The sequence below is a fragment of the Bombina bombina genome, chromosome 11 (genome assembly GCF_027579735.1).
Source record: "Bombina bombina isolate aBomBom1 chromosome 11, aBomBom1.pri, whole genome shotgun sequence".
Taxonomy (NCBI): Eukaryota; Metazoa; Chordata; class Amphibia; order Anura; family Bombinatoridae; genus Bombina; species Bombina bombina.
The window spans coordinates 6,211,404-6,227,330 of record NC_069509.1 but is presented as its reverse complement, the minus strand read 5'-3'; the positions used below and the strand labels follow the sequence as shown (position 1 = coordinate 6,227,330).

General features: G+C 38.3%; 1 protein-coding gene across 1 annotated transcript in view; it reads left to right on the top strand.

Moving 5' to 3' along the window:
• The window catches only part of ITGAL (integrin subunit alpha L), a 450,284-nt gene that overhangs the window by 151,926 nt on the left and 282,431 nt on the right, over positions 1–15,927 (top strand). The window contains exons 9-10 of the mRNA XM_053695200.1: positions 1,674–1,824; positions 2,441–2,508. Of these exons, the coding sequence (XP_053551175.1) occupies positions 1,674–1,824; positions 2,441–2,508 (219 nt within the window). The remainder of the gene's footprint in view (positions 1–1,673; positions 1,825–2,440; positions 2,509–15,927) is intronic.

Below are 15,927 nucleotides of genomic sequence, written 5' to 3'. Positions count from 1 at the left end.
TGCAGAAAACACCAGCTTGAGAGTGGGACATGAAACCTTAAAGACAAACTTAGCGACACTTGAGGAGAAGCTGACGCTGGCTCATAGTGAGGTGCAGCAACTCAAGGGCACCCTATGTCAGTATGAAGGGATTGTGGATACCTATAAAGAGCAGGTACAGAAAACTCGTAAAGAAGCTGATGGGATTTTGAAGGACTGTTTGGCCCTGGTCTGGGCACTGAGGAATTTGAACCCTTGTTTGTATGGACAGGAATTCTCTCTCATAACGGGAATACAGATGGATTGTCCCAGCAAACTGACATGCCTACCACCTCCTAGTCCGGTCATCCCCAGGTTGACCCGCAAAAGGGTCAAGCCGGGTCTGCCGGAGTGTTCCACAAGGGGGGAGCTATGTGACAGACCCTTCTGTCAGGACTGAAGGAGTTAACTGTGTTTAGCTTTAAGAAACTATTTTCTAAACACAGGTTGCTGGCTCCAACCATAATTTAGTTAGTGATAAGAATTCCATTGTTTGATCACCCTCAGAGAGAAAACGCCTAAGTGATAAGAAGAGCCAAGAGTGTCTTGTGGTTGAAGTGTTTAAGTAAAATAATTCTATTGTATCATGTCAAAGGGCTTGTTCCCTCCATGTAATGTACAACAGTCTTTCAACCCCCATCTGGGGTCAGACCTGCATAAATACTAGGCATAGCCTTTTAATAAATGTCATTCTGTTTTAAACCTGAAAACTGGCTGGGTTGTGAATTGCTGATTCCCTATGCAGGACATTGTTCATCTGGTATTAGCCCTTGGTACACTGTTGGTACCGTAACACTAGCATTATCACAGTCTTGTCTAGAAATAAATGACTGAACATACCTTATTGCAGCCTAACCTGCAAACCATTCCCCCCAACTGAAGTTTTCTTGTACTCCTCAGTCCTGTGTGGGAACAGCAGTGGATTTTAGTTACAACATGCTAAAATCATTTTCCTCTCAGCAGAAATCTTCATCCCTTTTCTGCTGGAGGGTAAATTGTACAAACCGGTACCATTTAAAAATAACAAACTTTTGCTTGTAGAACAAAAACTACAAATCTAACACCACATTCACTTTACCCTTCCGAGAGAGACCCTATTGCTTAGAGCCGACAAAGAGAATGACTGGGGGGTGGAGCTAGAGGGGGAGCTATATGGACAGCTCTGCTGTGTGCTCTCTTTGCCACTTCCTGTTAGGAAGGAGAATATCCCACAAGTAAAGGATGAATCCGTGGAGACGTTACACACTGACCTGTGAGACAGCCTGTAACATATTATATTGACCTGTGAGACAGCCTGAGAAATTACATACTGACCTGTGAGACAGCCTGAGACATTAGACACTGACCTGTGAGACAGCCTGAGAAATTACACACTGACCTGTGAGACAGCCTGAGGACATTACACACTGACCTGTGAGACAGCCTGAGGACATTACACACTGACCTGTGAGACAGCCTGAGGACATTACACACTGACCTGTGAGACAGCCTGAGACATTACACACTGACCTGTGAGACAGCCTGAGACACTTCTGCCTCTCTCTTTCGACTCATCAGTTACTTCAAATGGAGAACATGTATTGTATCATTATAAATCTTCTCAAATAATTTGTACATTTTTTTTCCTAACATTCATTTATGGGGGCATCTCTCAGCTGGGAAACAATTTCAATGGTCCAAAAGCCAAGCAATACCTGCAATCTTTTGCATCCAAACCACATGACAGCCACATAAAATTACTGGAAAAGTTTCAAGATCTCAAAAATTTCTTCAACGATCTTCAAAAGATTATTCATTCAATAGAGGGTAAGAAAACAAATCATCCAGTGATTAAAATAGACAGTGAATTGCTAAATACACACTGACCTGTGAGATAGCCTGCGACATTACACACTGACCTGTGAGATAGCCTGCGACGTTACCCACTGACCTGTGAGACAGACTGAGACGTTACCCACTGACCTGTGAGACAGACTGAGACGTTACCCACTGACCTGTGAGACAGCCTGAAACGTTACACTCTAACCTGTGAGACAGCCTGAGACGTTACACACTGACCTGTGAGACAGTCTGAGATGTTACACACTGACCTGTGAGACAGTCTGAGATGTTACATACTGACCTGTGAGACAGCCTGAGACATTACACACTGACCTGTGAGACAGCCTGAGACGTTACATACTGACCTGTGAGACAGCCTGAGATGTTACCCACTGACCTGTGAGACAGCCTGAAACGTTACACACTAACCTGTGAGACAGCCTGAAACTTTACACACTAACCTGTGAGACAGCCTGAAACGTTACACACTAACCTGTGAGACAGTCTGAGATGTTACACACTGAACTTTGTGACTTAGACCAGAATACCACTGTACTTCTCGAATTGCCTTCCATAATCACATGATGCGCATGTCACACAGGTGTGGCGCAAGGGGAGGAGTTTTCTGAAGAATTCTCGTCTGCGGGTTTCAGTGCAGCGCAATTAAAGGTGAGTGAACAACCTCTAATTTGTTAGGTAACCAGACATAGTAATAAACTACTAATGTGTGACATGACCCCCCTACCTCTATATTACATCACGACTTGTATTCCCTCATCACAATTACCAGAAGAAATAGAAAACCTATCGTTCTTGCTTTAGACCACAAGGACCCTGTTGCTGCTGGCTGGATGTGGCTGATGGCAGACGATGCTGGAATGGGGAGCACTGTGGGATATTTTATAGGTTTTAGCTTTTTTTTATATATGAAGCTGATTATATGATGAGGTATCAGAGGGGGTTGGTTTGTTTGTTGGGAGATATATGGTTAATTACAATGAGGCACCTAGTCATAGGGTTGTGTTTCACGGCTGGGCTGGGTGAGCTATGATGCTGGTAAGATGAATGTGGTGGTGAGTTATGGTTAGGGTTAATTACAATGAGGCACCCAGTCATAGGGTTGTGTTTCACGGCTGGGCTGGGTGAGCTAAGATGCTGGTAAGATGAATGTGGTGGTGAGTTATGGTTAGGGTTAATTGCAATGAGGCACCCAGTCATAGGGTTGTGTTTCACAGCTGTGCTGGGTGAGCTAAGATGCTGGTAAGATGAATGTGGTGGTGAATTATGGTTAGGGTTAATTGCCGCTAACAGACTAGATTTGGATTAGTTAATTGCATTGAAGTGTACTTTTTGCTTAGTTTCACCTACAACAAAATGTTATCTGCAGATAAAACTGCAGCTTCTATATCACCTATAATTGGATCCCTATTGACTTGAAGAATCCCCTTCACTGAAGGGGGCAGGACAGAAACAGGCTCCATCCACATAAACCCAAATATAAGCAAACCCCTAACAATCACCCCATTAATATTTTGATGTCCAATTGTTTGGACAAAGGATGAACCAAAAATGCTATTTGGAGAGGTAAATTGGGATCCACTTATAAGTGGGCAATGATATAGAAATTTCAGTTTTATCTTGGTCCCTTAATTGGATCCCCATTGCCTTGAATAGATTACAAAGCATTACACAAGTGGTGTGAAAAATATATGCAGCAAAAGCGTATAAGGATTATTGAGAAACAACAGAGGTCAAAACATTTCTTCCAAATTTATCAGAAGAGGACTGAAGTAGGTCATATAGGTATGCAACTTCTTCCAGACGGCAGCTTGACAAATCTCAGAAGCATTAGCCTACAAAGCCCAAGATGTGGATACTGCCCTAGTTGAATGAACCTTAAAGGGACAGTCAGCTCAAATGATTTATTGTTTAAAAAGATAGATCTCAGGACTACCTTGTCTTGGTGAAATAATGTATAAGGTTCATCTGCTGAGAGTTTATTTAAGAGGAGACAACTAGGAATAAAGCTATATTGGATTTAGTACGATACAGAAATAATATCAAACATAGAGGTCAAACATTTGGGTAACAGTGATCATAACATGGTCATATTTGAAATCACTCTGCATGAGCAGTGTCTTAAAGGTTTAACTAAGTCTTTTAATTTTAAGGTAGCAAAATGCAATGATTTAAAGAAATTATTAAATAGCATAAAGTGGTGGAACAAAGTATTCTTAAATAAAAACACAGAGGCATCTATTTATCAAAGCGTCAACTATGGTGCATTCGCGGGCGTCAATATGCTTGCCAAACTTTGCCATACATTGCGGCCGCGGACCTTAATATGCTCTCCATAATTATCAAAAAACCTGTCAAAAACATGCGCGTCAAGTACGGTGCAAAGAGGATCGGACTGGTGTTAACTAACAGTCATCGATGTACACATAACATTTCATACTTTAATAAAGTTGAGATCTTCTGGGAAGCTGCTAAAGCAGTCCTAATAGGAGAAATTAAGACTTACTTAATAAGTAGGAAAAAGAAGTCTAGGATTCAAGAAATTCAGTTATTTAATCAAGTTAGAAACGCTTATAGAAGATTCTATGAGAACCGGTTCTTGGTGAGTTGGAATAAGTGTCATGATCCGGTGTACATGCGTTCAGGACACAGACCCTCAGGGCAGTGGTAGGGATTTGAAGACACCAACCCCTGACCCGGGGAAGAGTATCCTGGACATGAATAGATGATATTCTGTGATTCATAGTTGCTAGAAGTTATTGTAGAATTCATGGAGAGTGCAACATTTGTATACAATATATTCTGGCTTCACTGTGACTTATAGTTAGTTAATGGAGTAGCTGCAGGATTCAATGAAAGAAAAATATAGCAATGTGGAATGTTCAGGCTTCAGAGTAAACTGGTAGAAGATTGACTCATAGATGCAAACTAAGGTTTGTTGCAGGTTCACAGTACATAATATTATATAGAGTTGTATGTCAGAATTAAGCAGAGCAGCACAGGTGTTAGACACGTTGCAAGTTTTAGGCATTAATTACTGTTTGTGCATATATATGCAAACTAAGGTTTGTTGCAGGTTCACAGTACATAAAATTATATATAGCTGTATTTCAGTAATAAGCAGAGCAGCACAGGTGATAGTCAAGTTGCAAGTTTTAGGCATTAATTACTGTTTGTGCATATATTGGAGAATCACATGAAAGCTTTTAACTGAACACATAGATGCAGAGTTCTGAATATGTTAACATATTTGTAGAATGATATTTCAGCTATGACAACTTGAAGCAGAGAATAGTTATAAAGTTTTGAGTAAGATGCTGTTGTAATAATTAGAGAGTGATGATAACCAAAAGTATAATTGATTTATAATAAAGTTCAGAGTTTGTTAAGTAGCAGAGTCCAGGAAACAGAATGAAATTATTTGGATACTTGCGATTTGATGATTTTAAGCATTGGTAATAAAAAATGCTGTAGCTTGAAATAGTTGGTAAATTCATGCAGGAAACAGTCACAGACCTCTGTTGCTCAGGATCACAACTTCAAAGTTAATGCAAAGCACATTAGACCTGAGAAGGCTTAAAAAGAGGCTGAGGGAATCAGGTGCATGAATGATTAATCAGGCAGGCAGGCAGGCAAGCTGAATGCAAATACTGCCCAAAACAGCATGAGTGTCAGAATCAGGGAAGGAAGTCTTAAAGGGATAGTGACATTAGGCTGAGATATGTTACAATAAGTATCTTGATTCGAGAAAAGAGAGAGATGTATTTCTAGAACAGAGATCCCAAGACAAAGAAACCAAAATAAATGTACGTTTTAGAGGCCTTTATGGCGGTTCAGCTAAATATTTAGCTAAATTAATAAATAACAGAAAGAAGAAGAATTACATTCCTGTTATTAAAGAAAATGATACTCGTTATACTGATACAAGAGATATTAATAGAGTGCTCTTTTCTTACTACCAGAAGCTATATTCTAGTCAGGATAGCAATTTATATAATCAAGATAGATTTTGGTCTAAAATAAAGCTTCCCTAAATTCAAGAGGACGAGCTAACATTACTTAATGCCCCGATCTCGGTTGAAGAAATTGTTAAAATGATAGCTAAGATGCGGTTAAATAAGGCTCCTGGTCCGGATTGCCTTCCGGCAGAATTTTATAGAATATTGGCTCCAGAAATTACCCCAACACTTGAAAAATTGTTTAATAATTATTTTCTCTTGGATAGCCCCATTTCTTCTTATTTTTCTGCTGGCAATATTACCTTAATCCTCAAGAAATGTAAAAATCCTTAAATATCGGCCTCCTACAGGCCCATATCTGTTCTTAATACAGATTACAAAATTATAATGGCCATTTTAGTGGATAGGCTTTCTTCATCCTTGGGTAATCTTATTCATCCAGACCAGACTGGTTTTATGAAGTCCAGGACTTCCTCAAAGAATATTCGTAAAATAGTGACTTTCCTTGACTATTTCTGGTATTTAAAACAAAAGAAAAAAAAGAATCTTGTAGATGATCTTGCCGTTCTTTCTTTAGACGCCGAAAAGGCATTTGATGCTATTTCATGGGGCCATTTGTTCAAAGCTTTAGAGAACTTTGGTTTTAAGAATCAATTTATTCAGTTCATTCGTAAAATCTATACAAATCCAATCTCGTTTCTTATTGTTAATGGCCTTCTCTCCCCAAAAATTACTTTTGGGCGAGGAACAAGACAAGGGTGTCCCTTGTCACCCCCTTTATTTAATTTAGCTTTGGAACCCTTGGCCATCCGCCTAAGACATTTATTAAAAGGAATCAGTATGGGTTCCTATTCTCTAAGGATTCTTCTTTATGCAGATGATTTACTATTATTTTTGAAGAATTCATCCTACTCAATTCCTACAGCATTACAATGCCTAGAGGACTTTTGCTGGATATAAAATTAATTTTAATAAAAGCGAGCTTATGTGGGTTAATAAATCTAGAACTAGTTTTCAAGAGCACCCATTTAAGGTGGTAGAAGCAATCACCTACTTAGGCATAGTATTACATAAAAATCCAAAAAATTGGTATGGGCTGAATTTTTCGCCTCTCTTTCAGAAGATTAAAATTGATTTGGAATTATGGATTTAATTTCGACTATCTATTACTGCTCGTATAAATTTAATTAAAACAATTATTTTCCCCCGATTACTTTATCCCCTTCAGAATCTCCCGCTGTTCATTCTCAGCAAGGATTTACGAAAACTTTATTCCTATTGTTCCAAATTTATCTGGGACAATGGGAAACCGCGTATCTCTTTGGATAGACTAATGCAAAAATTTGAGGCTGCAGGCCTTGCTTTTCCCAATTTTAAATTATATAACTGGGCTTGTTTAATTAAAACGGCAGTAGACTGGATTGTAGAAACTGAGTTAGTCTCATCTTTAGAGATGGAGACTCACATGGTTTATCCTTTCATTTTGAAAGCAATATTACATTGCCCTTTCCAATTACTACCAGACAACCTATCTTCTTTAATTTCTATTAGAAATGTTGTGGCGGCTTGGCAGAAATGTTGTACAATTTTGGAAATAGATTTTACATTTTCTGGATTCTTGCCGATTATTGGAAATCCACAATTCTCTCCAGGTATCAATCAAATAGTGGTTAGGGAGTGGGCCGAAAAAGATCTTAAATATATCTGTCAGATTCTCCCACAAAATGGGCAAATATTATCTTTTGAAACTCTGTCACAACATTTCCAGCTAGATAAATCCAATTTTTTTGCCTATCTACAAGTGCGGCATTATATTAATACCCGAAATAGGGATATGAGTAGAATAAATGCGTGGTCTGATATCAATTTATGTATTCAAAAATTTACGACAGGTAACTCCTCTATTTCTCTCATGTACGATATTATGCTCTCTAAACAAACCTTAATTTTCTTGGATAAATTGACCTTAACTTGGATTCCCACATTCCCTTTAATAGACCCTGGAAAAATTAAACAAAGTATGGTGAATCTGAAGAAATGTGAAATTCCCAGGAGCTGGAGAGAATCCCATTTAAAACTCATTAACAATTACTACCTATCCCCAATAAAATTAGCTAAATTATATCCTACTAACAACGGGGCTTGTCCCCGCTGTAAGATGCCCAAAGCGGATACTTTTCATATGTTCTGGTATTGCCCAAAAATTTTGCAACTTTGGCGTAAGATAGAATATTGGTTTAATTTACATTATAAGACAGCTATCTTGTTATCACTCAATGAGATATTCTGGTTAGATGCCTCTAGTAATAGGGGCTTTCAGGTAAATATTCTAAATACTATCATTTTAGATAGTCAGATATCAAATTGTTAAAAATTGGAAATCTAATTCGGCTCCTGGATTATTACGAATTTTGAATGAGATTCAAACCTAAATTATATATGAATTATTTCATTTGCAAGCTACTTCGGAAAAGAGAATAAAATCTTTCTTATCCGGCTGGCTACCAATTATTAAATCTTACCCCTTAGCAATATAAAAATGTATCCTAACCCCTTTTTTGTCCTCAAATTCTTTTATGGACCTAGTGGCTCTGGATCTTTTCCCACATTCTTGGATAACCAATTATAGAGAGGGATAAGGAAAACAAAGGGATAGGAAAAAGCCAGTTAGAAAAAGAGAGAAAAAGGTAGAGAGTAAGGGGAAGGGAAGAAAAGGAAGAGAGAAGGGAAGGAAGCACGAGAAGGAAGAAAAGAGAGAAAAGGAAAAAATGTATAATTTTTTTTTTTTTTTTTTTTATTATGAGTGTGTAATAGTGTGAATGGTGTTACGCTTATTTAAAATGAAAAAACCCCAACGTTATGTACGAACAAGTCATATATGGGAATTTCTTTTTTTTTTGTGATTCTATATGAAGGAGAAATTGTCTTTTGTTTTGTATCTTGTTATGTTACAGCTGACCCTGCGTGGAATATAAAGGTGAAATTTATTTGATTGTACATTTTGTTAGAGATATAAATAAATATAAAAACAAATATAAAAACAAACATAAAAACAGTCATCGATGTCGCAGCTATTCGGCCTTTTCCCAACTTTATTTATATCATTGCAGTACAGTCCACGAACATAGCACATACCTTGTCAGCACATTATTGTATATAGATATTGTAATTTGGTTTGTTTAAATCGAATTTTAAAGATAGCAAGTAGCGACATTCTTAGCAAAATGGAGAGGGAATTAGTTATTTTCAAAATTGTATATACTGTACATATTTTAGTATGTATATACACACACATATAAGTTGCAAATCAGAGTATAATATGTCTTTATTTGAAAACTATCACTATTTTAAAGGGATAGGAAATAAAATATTTAATTTACAATAGTGGGAGCTAGCTGCTAATTGAGCCTGTTATGTAGTTCTTTTGTTGTCTTTGTATATTTATTATTGCGACAAGTCAAGTGCAAAACTGTGTACAAAATATGTAATCCCTGATTTTTAAAAAGAGACAAATTTGGAGCATAATCCATTGAAAGCCCTTTTTTATCTCTATATCCAATAATTCATTAAATGTAAATCAAGGGTTTACATATTTAATAGTTTGTAATTGACTTGTTAGGTTATGTTTCATTGTCTTGCAGCATCAAACATATATATATATTCCTTGATATCTCTATCTGTATGTATGTATGTACATATTTATCTATGTAATTGTAAATAGAATGATAGATGTATTTATGTATATATCTTTTTATTTATTTAATTTTTACATATATTTGTTATTAATTAATGGGACACCAATATCATAGAATATAATTTAAAGCGACAATACAAACCTTTAACTTTTACTAAAGGAACACTAAGCACATTTATATACTTTCAGAATTATGATTGAACATTCAATTGAAATCCATTTTCAAAATTACTACTATTAACCATTTTAATTAATTATTTTGTTATCTTTATTTTAAAAAGAAGGCATCTAGGCTGAGGAGCAAGATAAATTCAATTGAACCTCCACGGAAAGCACTATTTTATTGGTGATGTTCAATCAGCAAGGTCAACTCATGTTTTGATTAAAAATGTTCACAAATCATAAATTTAAATGTTTGATGTAAAATACAGATACAAATAGACTGATGACAAGTTGAGAATGTGACTATCTTACAAAGATTATTTAAATTGTACGCTCTATCTGAAGCATGAACAATAAAATTGTACGCTCTATCTGAATCATGAACAATAAAATTGTACGCTCTATCTGAAGCATGAACAATAAAATTGTACGCTCTATCTGAAGCATGAACAATAAAATTGTATGCTCTATCTGAAGCATGAACAATAAAATTGTACGCTCTATCTGAAGCATGAACAATAAAATTGTACGCTCTATCTGAAGCATGAACAATAAAATTGTACGCTCTATCTGAAGCATGAACAATAAAATTGTATGCTCTATCTGAAGCATGAACAATAAAATTGTACGCTCTATCTGAAGCATGAACAATAAAATTGTACGCTCTATCTGAAGCATGAACAATAAAATTGTACGCTCTATCTGAAGCATGAACAATAAAATTGTACGCTCTATCTGAAGCATGAACAATAAAATTGTATGCTCTATCTGAAGCATGAACAATAAAATTGTACGCTCTATCTGAAGCATGAACAATAAAATTGTATGCTCTATCTGAAGCATGAACAATAAAATTGTACGCTCTATCTGAAGCATGAACAATAAAATTGTACGCTCTATCTGAAGCATGAACAATAAAATTGTACGCTCTATCTGAAGCATGAACAATAAAATTGTACGCTCTATCTGAAGCATGAACAATAAAATTGATGTTCATTTTCACTTTAATCCTCAGATAACCTTTTCTAATTGAAATAGCAATGCACGTGTGAAAGCCAATCATATAATAAGTCCGATTTAACAAATATCTGCCGGACCTAATCCTACAGTGCGGATCAGGTCAGACAGACCTCGCTGAATGCGTATAGCAATATGTTCTCCGTATTCAGCATTGCACCAGCAGCTCTTGTGAGCTGCTGGTGCAATGCCGCCCCCTGCAGACTTGACGACAATTGCCACCAGCAGGGGGTGTCAATCAACCCGATCATACTCGATGGTTTTGAATTGTTGAGATTCCTGTCCGCCTCATCAGAGCAGGTGGACAGGGTTATGGAGCAGCAGTCTTTTAGACCGCTGCTCCCTAACTTGTGTTTCTGTTGAGTCCTAATACTCTCCAGAAACACGGTCCCTCAATAAATGTGACTCAATGTATCTATGTGCATCCATCAATCAGCAGCTATATAGTTTATCGGCATATTATCGTCTTTACATTGTATTTAAACCAAATGTATAATAAATATAGACACATTTTATGCTATTTATACATATTGTTCTATATATTTTTGTTTCATGTCACTTGAAATTAATATTTAAATGAATACAGCGACACAATAATTAAGATTAAATATATACAGGTAGCCCTCAGTTTACGCCGGAGTTAGGTTCCAGAAGGAATGGCTGTAAATCAAAACCGTTGTAAATTGAAACCCAATTGTTACGGTTGCCTCCAGGCTGGCTGGAAGTTGGACCGTAGAAAAGGATGCTCCTAGTGCTCACCAAAGGATCATCAGCACCGTAGACACTATAACTGCTGCGTAGCCACCATAAGTAATGCAGACTCTACGAACCACCGCTGCTGGGCTGGTATCTCGCCGTCTGCTCTGCGCCCTGGACCTACGACCAGGCTCCAGTAGGTGAACCTCTTCCTTCTGTACAGCGAAGCAGGATCAGGAACAGGAGCTCTTACAAGAGCTCAGTAGCTAAGGGAGTATATAGAGCATAGCAATCCCTGTAGTGATTATAGCTGTCCCCTACAAACATGAGTCAAAGCTGCAAGTTAGAGGGTCAGAATAGGTCTGATGTGCTGGAACACACAGCCTGGTTTTTATTGAGGTTACATGCAAAAAAAAGACACTCTCAGGGGGAGGCATAAAATCCCCAATCACACATTTGATACATTTAGATAGAGACAACGCCCTTTGACAGGCCACAACATTACTTCAGCAGATAACATTACACACAAGAAAACAATGCAGTCCACCTTATCACTACTAGCAGTCTGATTAGACAATGGGAATGTTTATCACTAAACTTAATTAGAGCTGATCCCAGCAAACTTGTATTTAGAATAGGCTCTTGAAGCTGAACAAAATTTAACTCTTTAGTTCTGACCGAAGGGTCTGTCACATAGCACTTAATGGCACACAATGAAAACGAATGCTTTTGTAACAGTGCTCCCTTTCTGTGGAACACTCTGCCTGTGTGGTACTTGGTTCAGTAAGCCCTATTTACTGAACCAAGTGGGAGAAAGCCAGGGACAAGTTATTTTACAGGTCTGGGGGCATAGTCTTAAAGGGGCATTGTTCACCAAAGTCACAATATGTCCCCAGACGGTTCTTAAAGGGACATTATACACTCATTTTTTCTTTGCATAAATGTTTTGTAGATGATCTATTTATATAGCCCATAAAGGTTTTTTTTTTTTTTTTTAAATGTATAGTTTTGCATATTTTTTAATAACATTGCTCTGATTTTCAGACTCCTAACCAAGCCCCAAAGTTTTATGTGAATACTGTCAGCTACCTTCTCCAGCTTGCTCCTGCTTGTGTAAATGGTCTTTTCATATGCAAAAGAAGGGGGAGGGGGGGAGTGTCTTATTTCCCACTTGCAGTGGGCTTTCCAGCTACCTTTCCAACGGAGCTAAAACGGAGAGCTTCTAAGTACGTTTTTAAACAGTTTTATACTGGATTTTTATATCAGTATCTGTGCATCTTATTCTTTATAGTAGTGTCTATTACATGCAGTTATATGAAAATGAGTGTATACTGTCCCTTTAAAGGGCCATACACACCCAATAAAAGTTAATATGTTCTCAGGGGCACAATCTTCCAGGGGCCATAGTCATGAGGAAGGAGGCTGGCAAATAGGCTTCTCCAAAATCCAGGGAAGCAGGGCAATTTTCCATTTAAAGGGCCAGTTACAAATAGCAGTTTGTAACATATCTCCCCTTTTGGAGGGAGACTAACCAGGCACCTGACCTTCTGTCGGTCAGTGCCTAAGTTAGTCTCGCAACCCACCCACAAATAAACATTAGCAGCAAAGTAGCCCCCCCACAATAAGTAGTACTGGCCTGTAGGTTCCAGGTTGTAGGATGAAAGTGTAGCATCCTCTGCCTTCCTGGTGCAGCTGGGCAAATAGCTGATGGTACTTGGGGGGCAGAGGCCAGCGGCACTCTGCCCTGGTGCCAGCGCTTCTGCTGGGGTGAGGGGTTTGCAGGCTAGTCCTGTAACAAGGGGGTCTGTAGGGCAGAGGCCAGCAGCGCTCTGTCCTGATGCCAGCTCTTCTGCTGGGGGAATTGGGGCATAGTCCTGCCCGGTGGCAAAGGGAACGTGGGGGTCAGTGGGGGTTAACATCTCCACTGTTAACCCTGGGCCCAAGTTAGGAGTTAGCTGGGGAGGGGGAGATTGGCTTACCTCCTCCTCCTGATACTCCGGCGGCCATTGGGAAGGGAGGTCGATGCTCTCCGCTCTCTGTGGAACATGCTGCGGCTGGTGAGAGAGAGACCGGTTGTCTCCTCTCCCTGGAAGGCACACTCCAGCTGGGGAGGGAGGTCGATGCTCTCCCCTCCCTGTAGCTGGGTCTGTCGCTGGGGATCTGGGCCGCCTGCCCAGCATCCCTGTAGGGCCAGTAGAGAGACTGCGGTCCCATCTCCACCTGCCTGCTGGGGAGGGAGGTCGATGCTCTCCCCTCCCTGTAGCTCACTTTCTCGCTGGAGACCAGGTGTCCATACCCTCAAACTCCACAGTTGGCGCTCAAAGGCTCGTGCCGCTTCGTTCTCAGTATCCAATTCCCGGATGATGCGACTGACTACCTCCTGTGCAGGGTCTGGACCATATCGGACTAGCCGCCTCTTTACCTCTGGAACGAAATCAGCGCCCTCATAGCGACGGATCCGGTTGAGGTGCTCTTCACAGGGTTCTGACCAGTATCTTGTCAGCTCCATGCTGCTGTAGGTAGGGACGCTGCGCAGTGGCTAGCGTTGCCCTCAATAACTCTCCTACGATACCAGTGCTGTTGGGGTGCTGCTCCTTGCGCTAGGACGCCATCCCACCGCTGCCGCCAAATGTTACGGTTGCCGGTTGCCTCCAGGCTGGCTCAAAACCGTTGTAAATTGAAACCCAATTTATAATGTAAGTCAATGGGAAGTGAGAGAGATGGGTTCCAGGCCCCTCTCAAAATTGTCATAAGTAACACCTAATACATTATTTTTAAAGCTTTGAAATGAAGACTTTAAATGCCAAACAGCATTATAAACCTAATAAAATAATCACACAACACAGAATATATAATTAAACTAAGTTAAATGAACAAAAACATTTGCTAAACAGCATTATAAACCTAATAAAATAATCACACAACACAGAATATATAATTAAACTAAGTTAAATGAACAAAAACATTTGCTAAACAGCATTATAAAGCTAATAAAATAATCACACAACACAGAATATATAATTAAACTAAGTTAAATGAACAAAAACATTTGCTAAACAGCATTATAAACCTAATAAAATAATCACACAACACAGAATATATAATTAAACTAAGTTAAATGAACAAAAACATTTGCTAAACAGCATTATAAACCTAATAAAATAATCACACAACACAGACGTCACTTGCATTTTTCTGCAAACAATTCTTTCTACGCATTCCAATCTGGACTGATTTATAGACAGGAAGATCTCGTTCCTTTGAAATCTGCTCGATAGCTCAGGTCTGGTTAAACTGATTAATTTCAGCTTGCTTGGCTTTGCTGCAACACAAGCGGACAGCTCCACCTACTGGCTATTTTAATAAATGCACTGCTTCTCAATGCTTTTCAATAGCAGTCACATGACTGGAAAAAAAGGTTGTTATTCTAAAACGGTGTAAATTGAACCGTTGTAAAACGAGGGCCACCTGTATTTATTAACCATAAGAAAATGTAAACTCTTTTTTAAAAACCTTTATTTATTTATTTATTTTAAATATATATTTTTCACAAATATAAAAATAAAATTTTAAACTAATTGTGATTCATGGCCTCCTGCAGGGCCCGCACAGCCCTAGAAACAATATTGAGTCCCTGGGCAAACTCCTGAAATATATCATGAAGGAAGGACCCAGTTTGGGTGCCCTGGTCTTGATCTAGAAAAAGACCAAAAGAACATTTGTTAGATAAATTCTTTATCAAGATACAATTTGTAAAACATTATATTCTTTTTACTTACATTCCACTCTAGCCTCCTCCTCTTCAGCTACCGCCGGAGACAAAGGGGGTTCTAAAGCATCTCCCGGTACTTGGTCGTCTGTCAGAGATGAAGCATAATAATGAACAAATGTTAGTATGATCAATGACAACTCCTATATTATACAACAAATAGTTCATTAAAAACTAATACAAAATTCCTCTATAAATTATAAAATAAATACATAAAATGGACACGCAAACCATATTTTTTCTTTCAGCTTTTATAAAGAGACTATAATGTTTTTAAAACATTTTTTTGGATTTTATAATTTGCTTCATTCTTCTATTATACTTTGATGAAAAGCATATCTAGATATTCTCCGTAGTTGCAGAATTTATAATGATCATAGATGCCTTGTATAATTGCCTCACCCATATACATTGTTATAACTTCAACAAAGGATATAGAATTAAGTAAATTGAATATTCTAACTAAATTGTAAGCTTTTGTAATATTATAATCTCTATCTGAATCATAAAAGAAAATGTTTGTGTTTAGTGTCCCTTCAACATGCACCCTGAAAGAACTTTGAAAAAACAAAACAAATTGTAATGTTAAATAATGACAACATAGTATGAGAATTGAAAATTACCTTGGATATCAGGGACTTCAACATCTGTCCCTGAATCCTCCTGACGACCCTCAAGGAGGGTCAATGGCAACGGGGGTGAGGAGCGGTTGCTCCTCGGTGTTGCCATTGAAACCGGCCTTACGTACCGGGGAATTCTTTCTCTGGGACGCC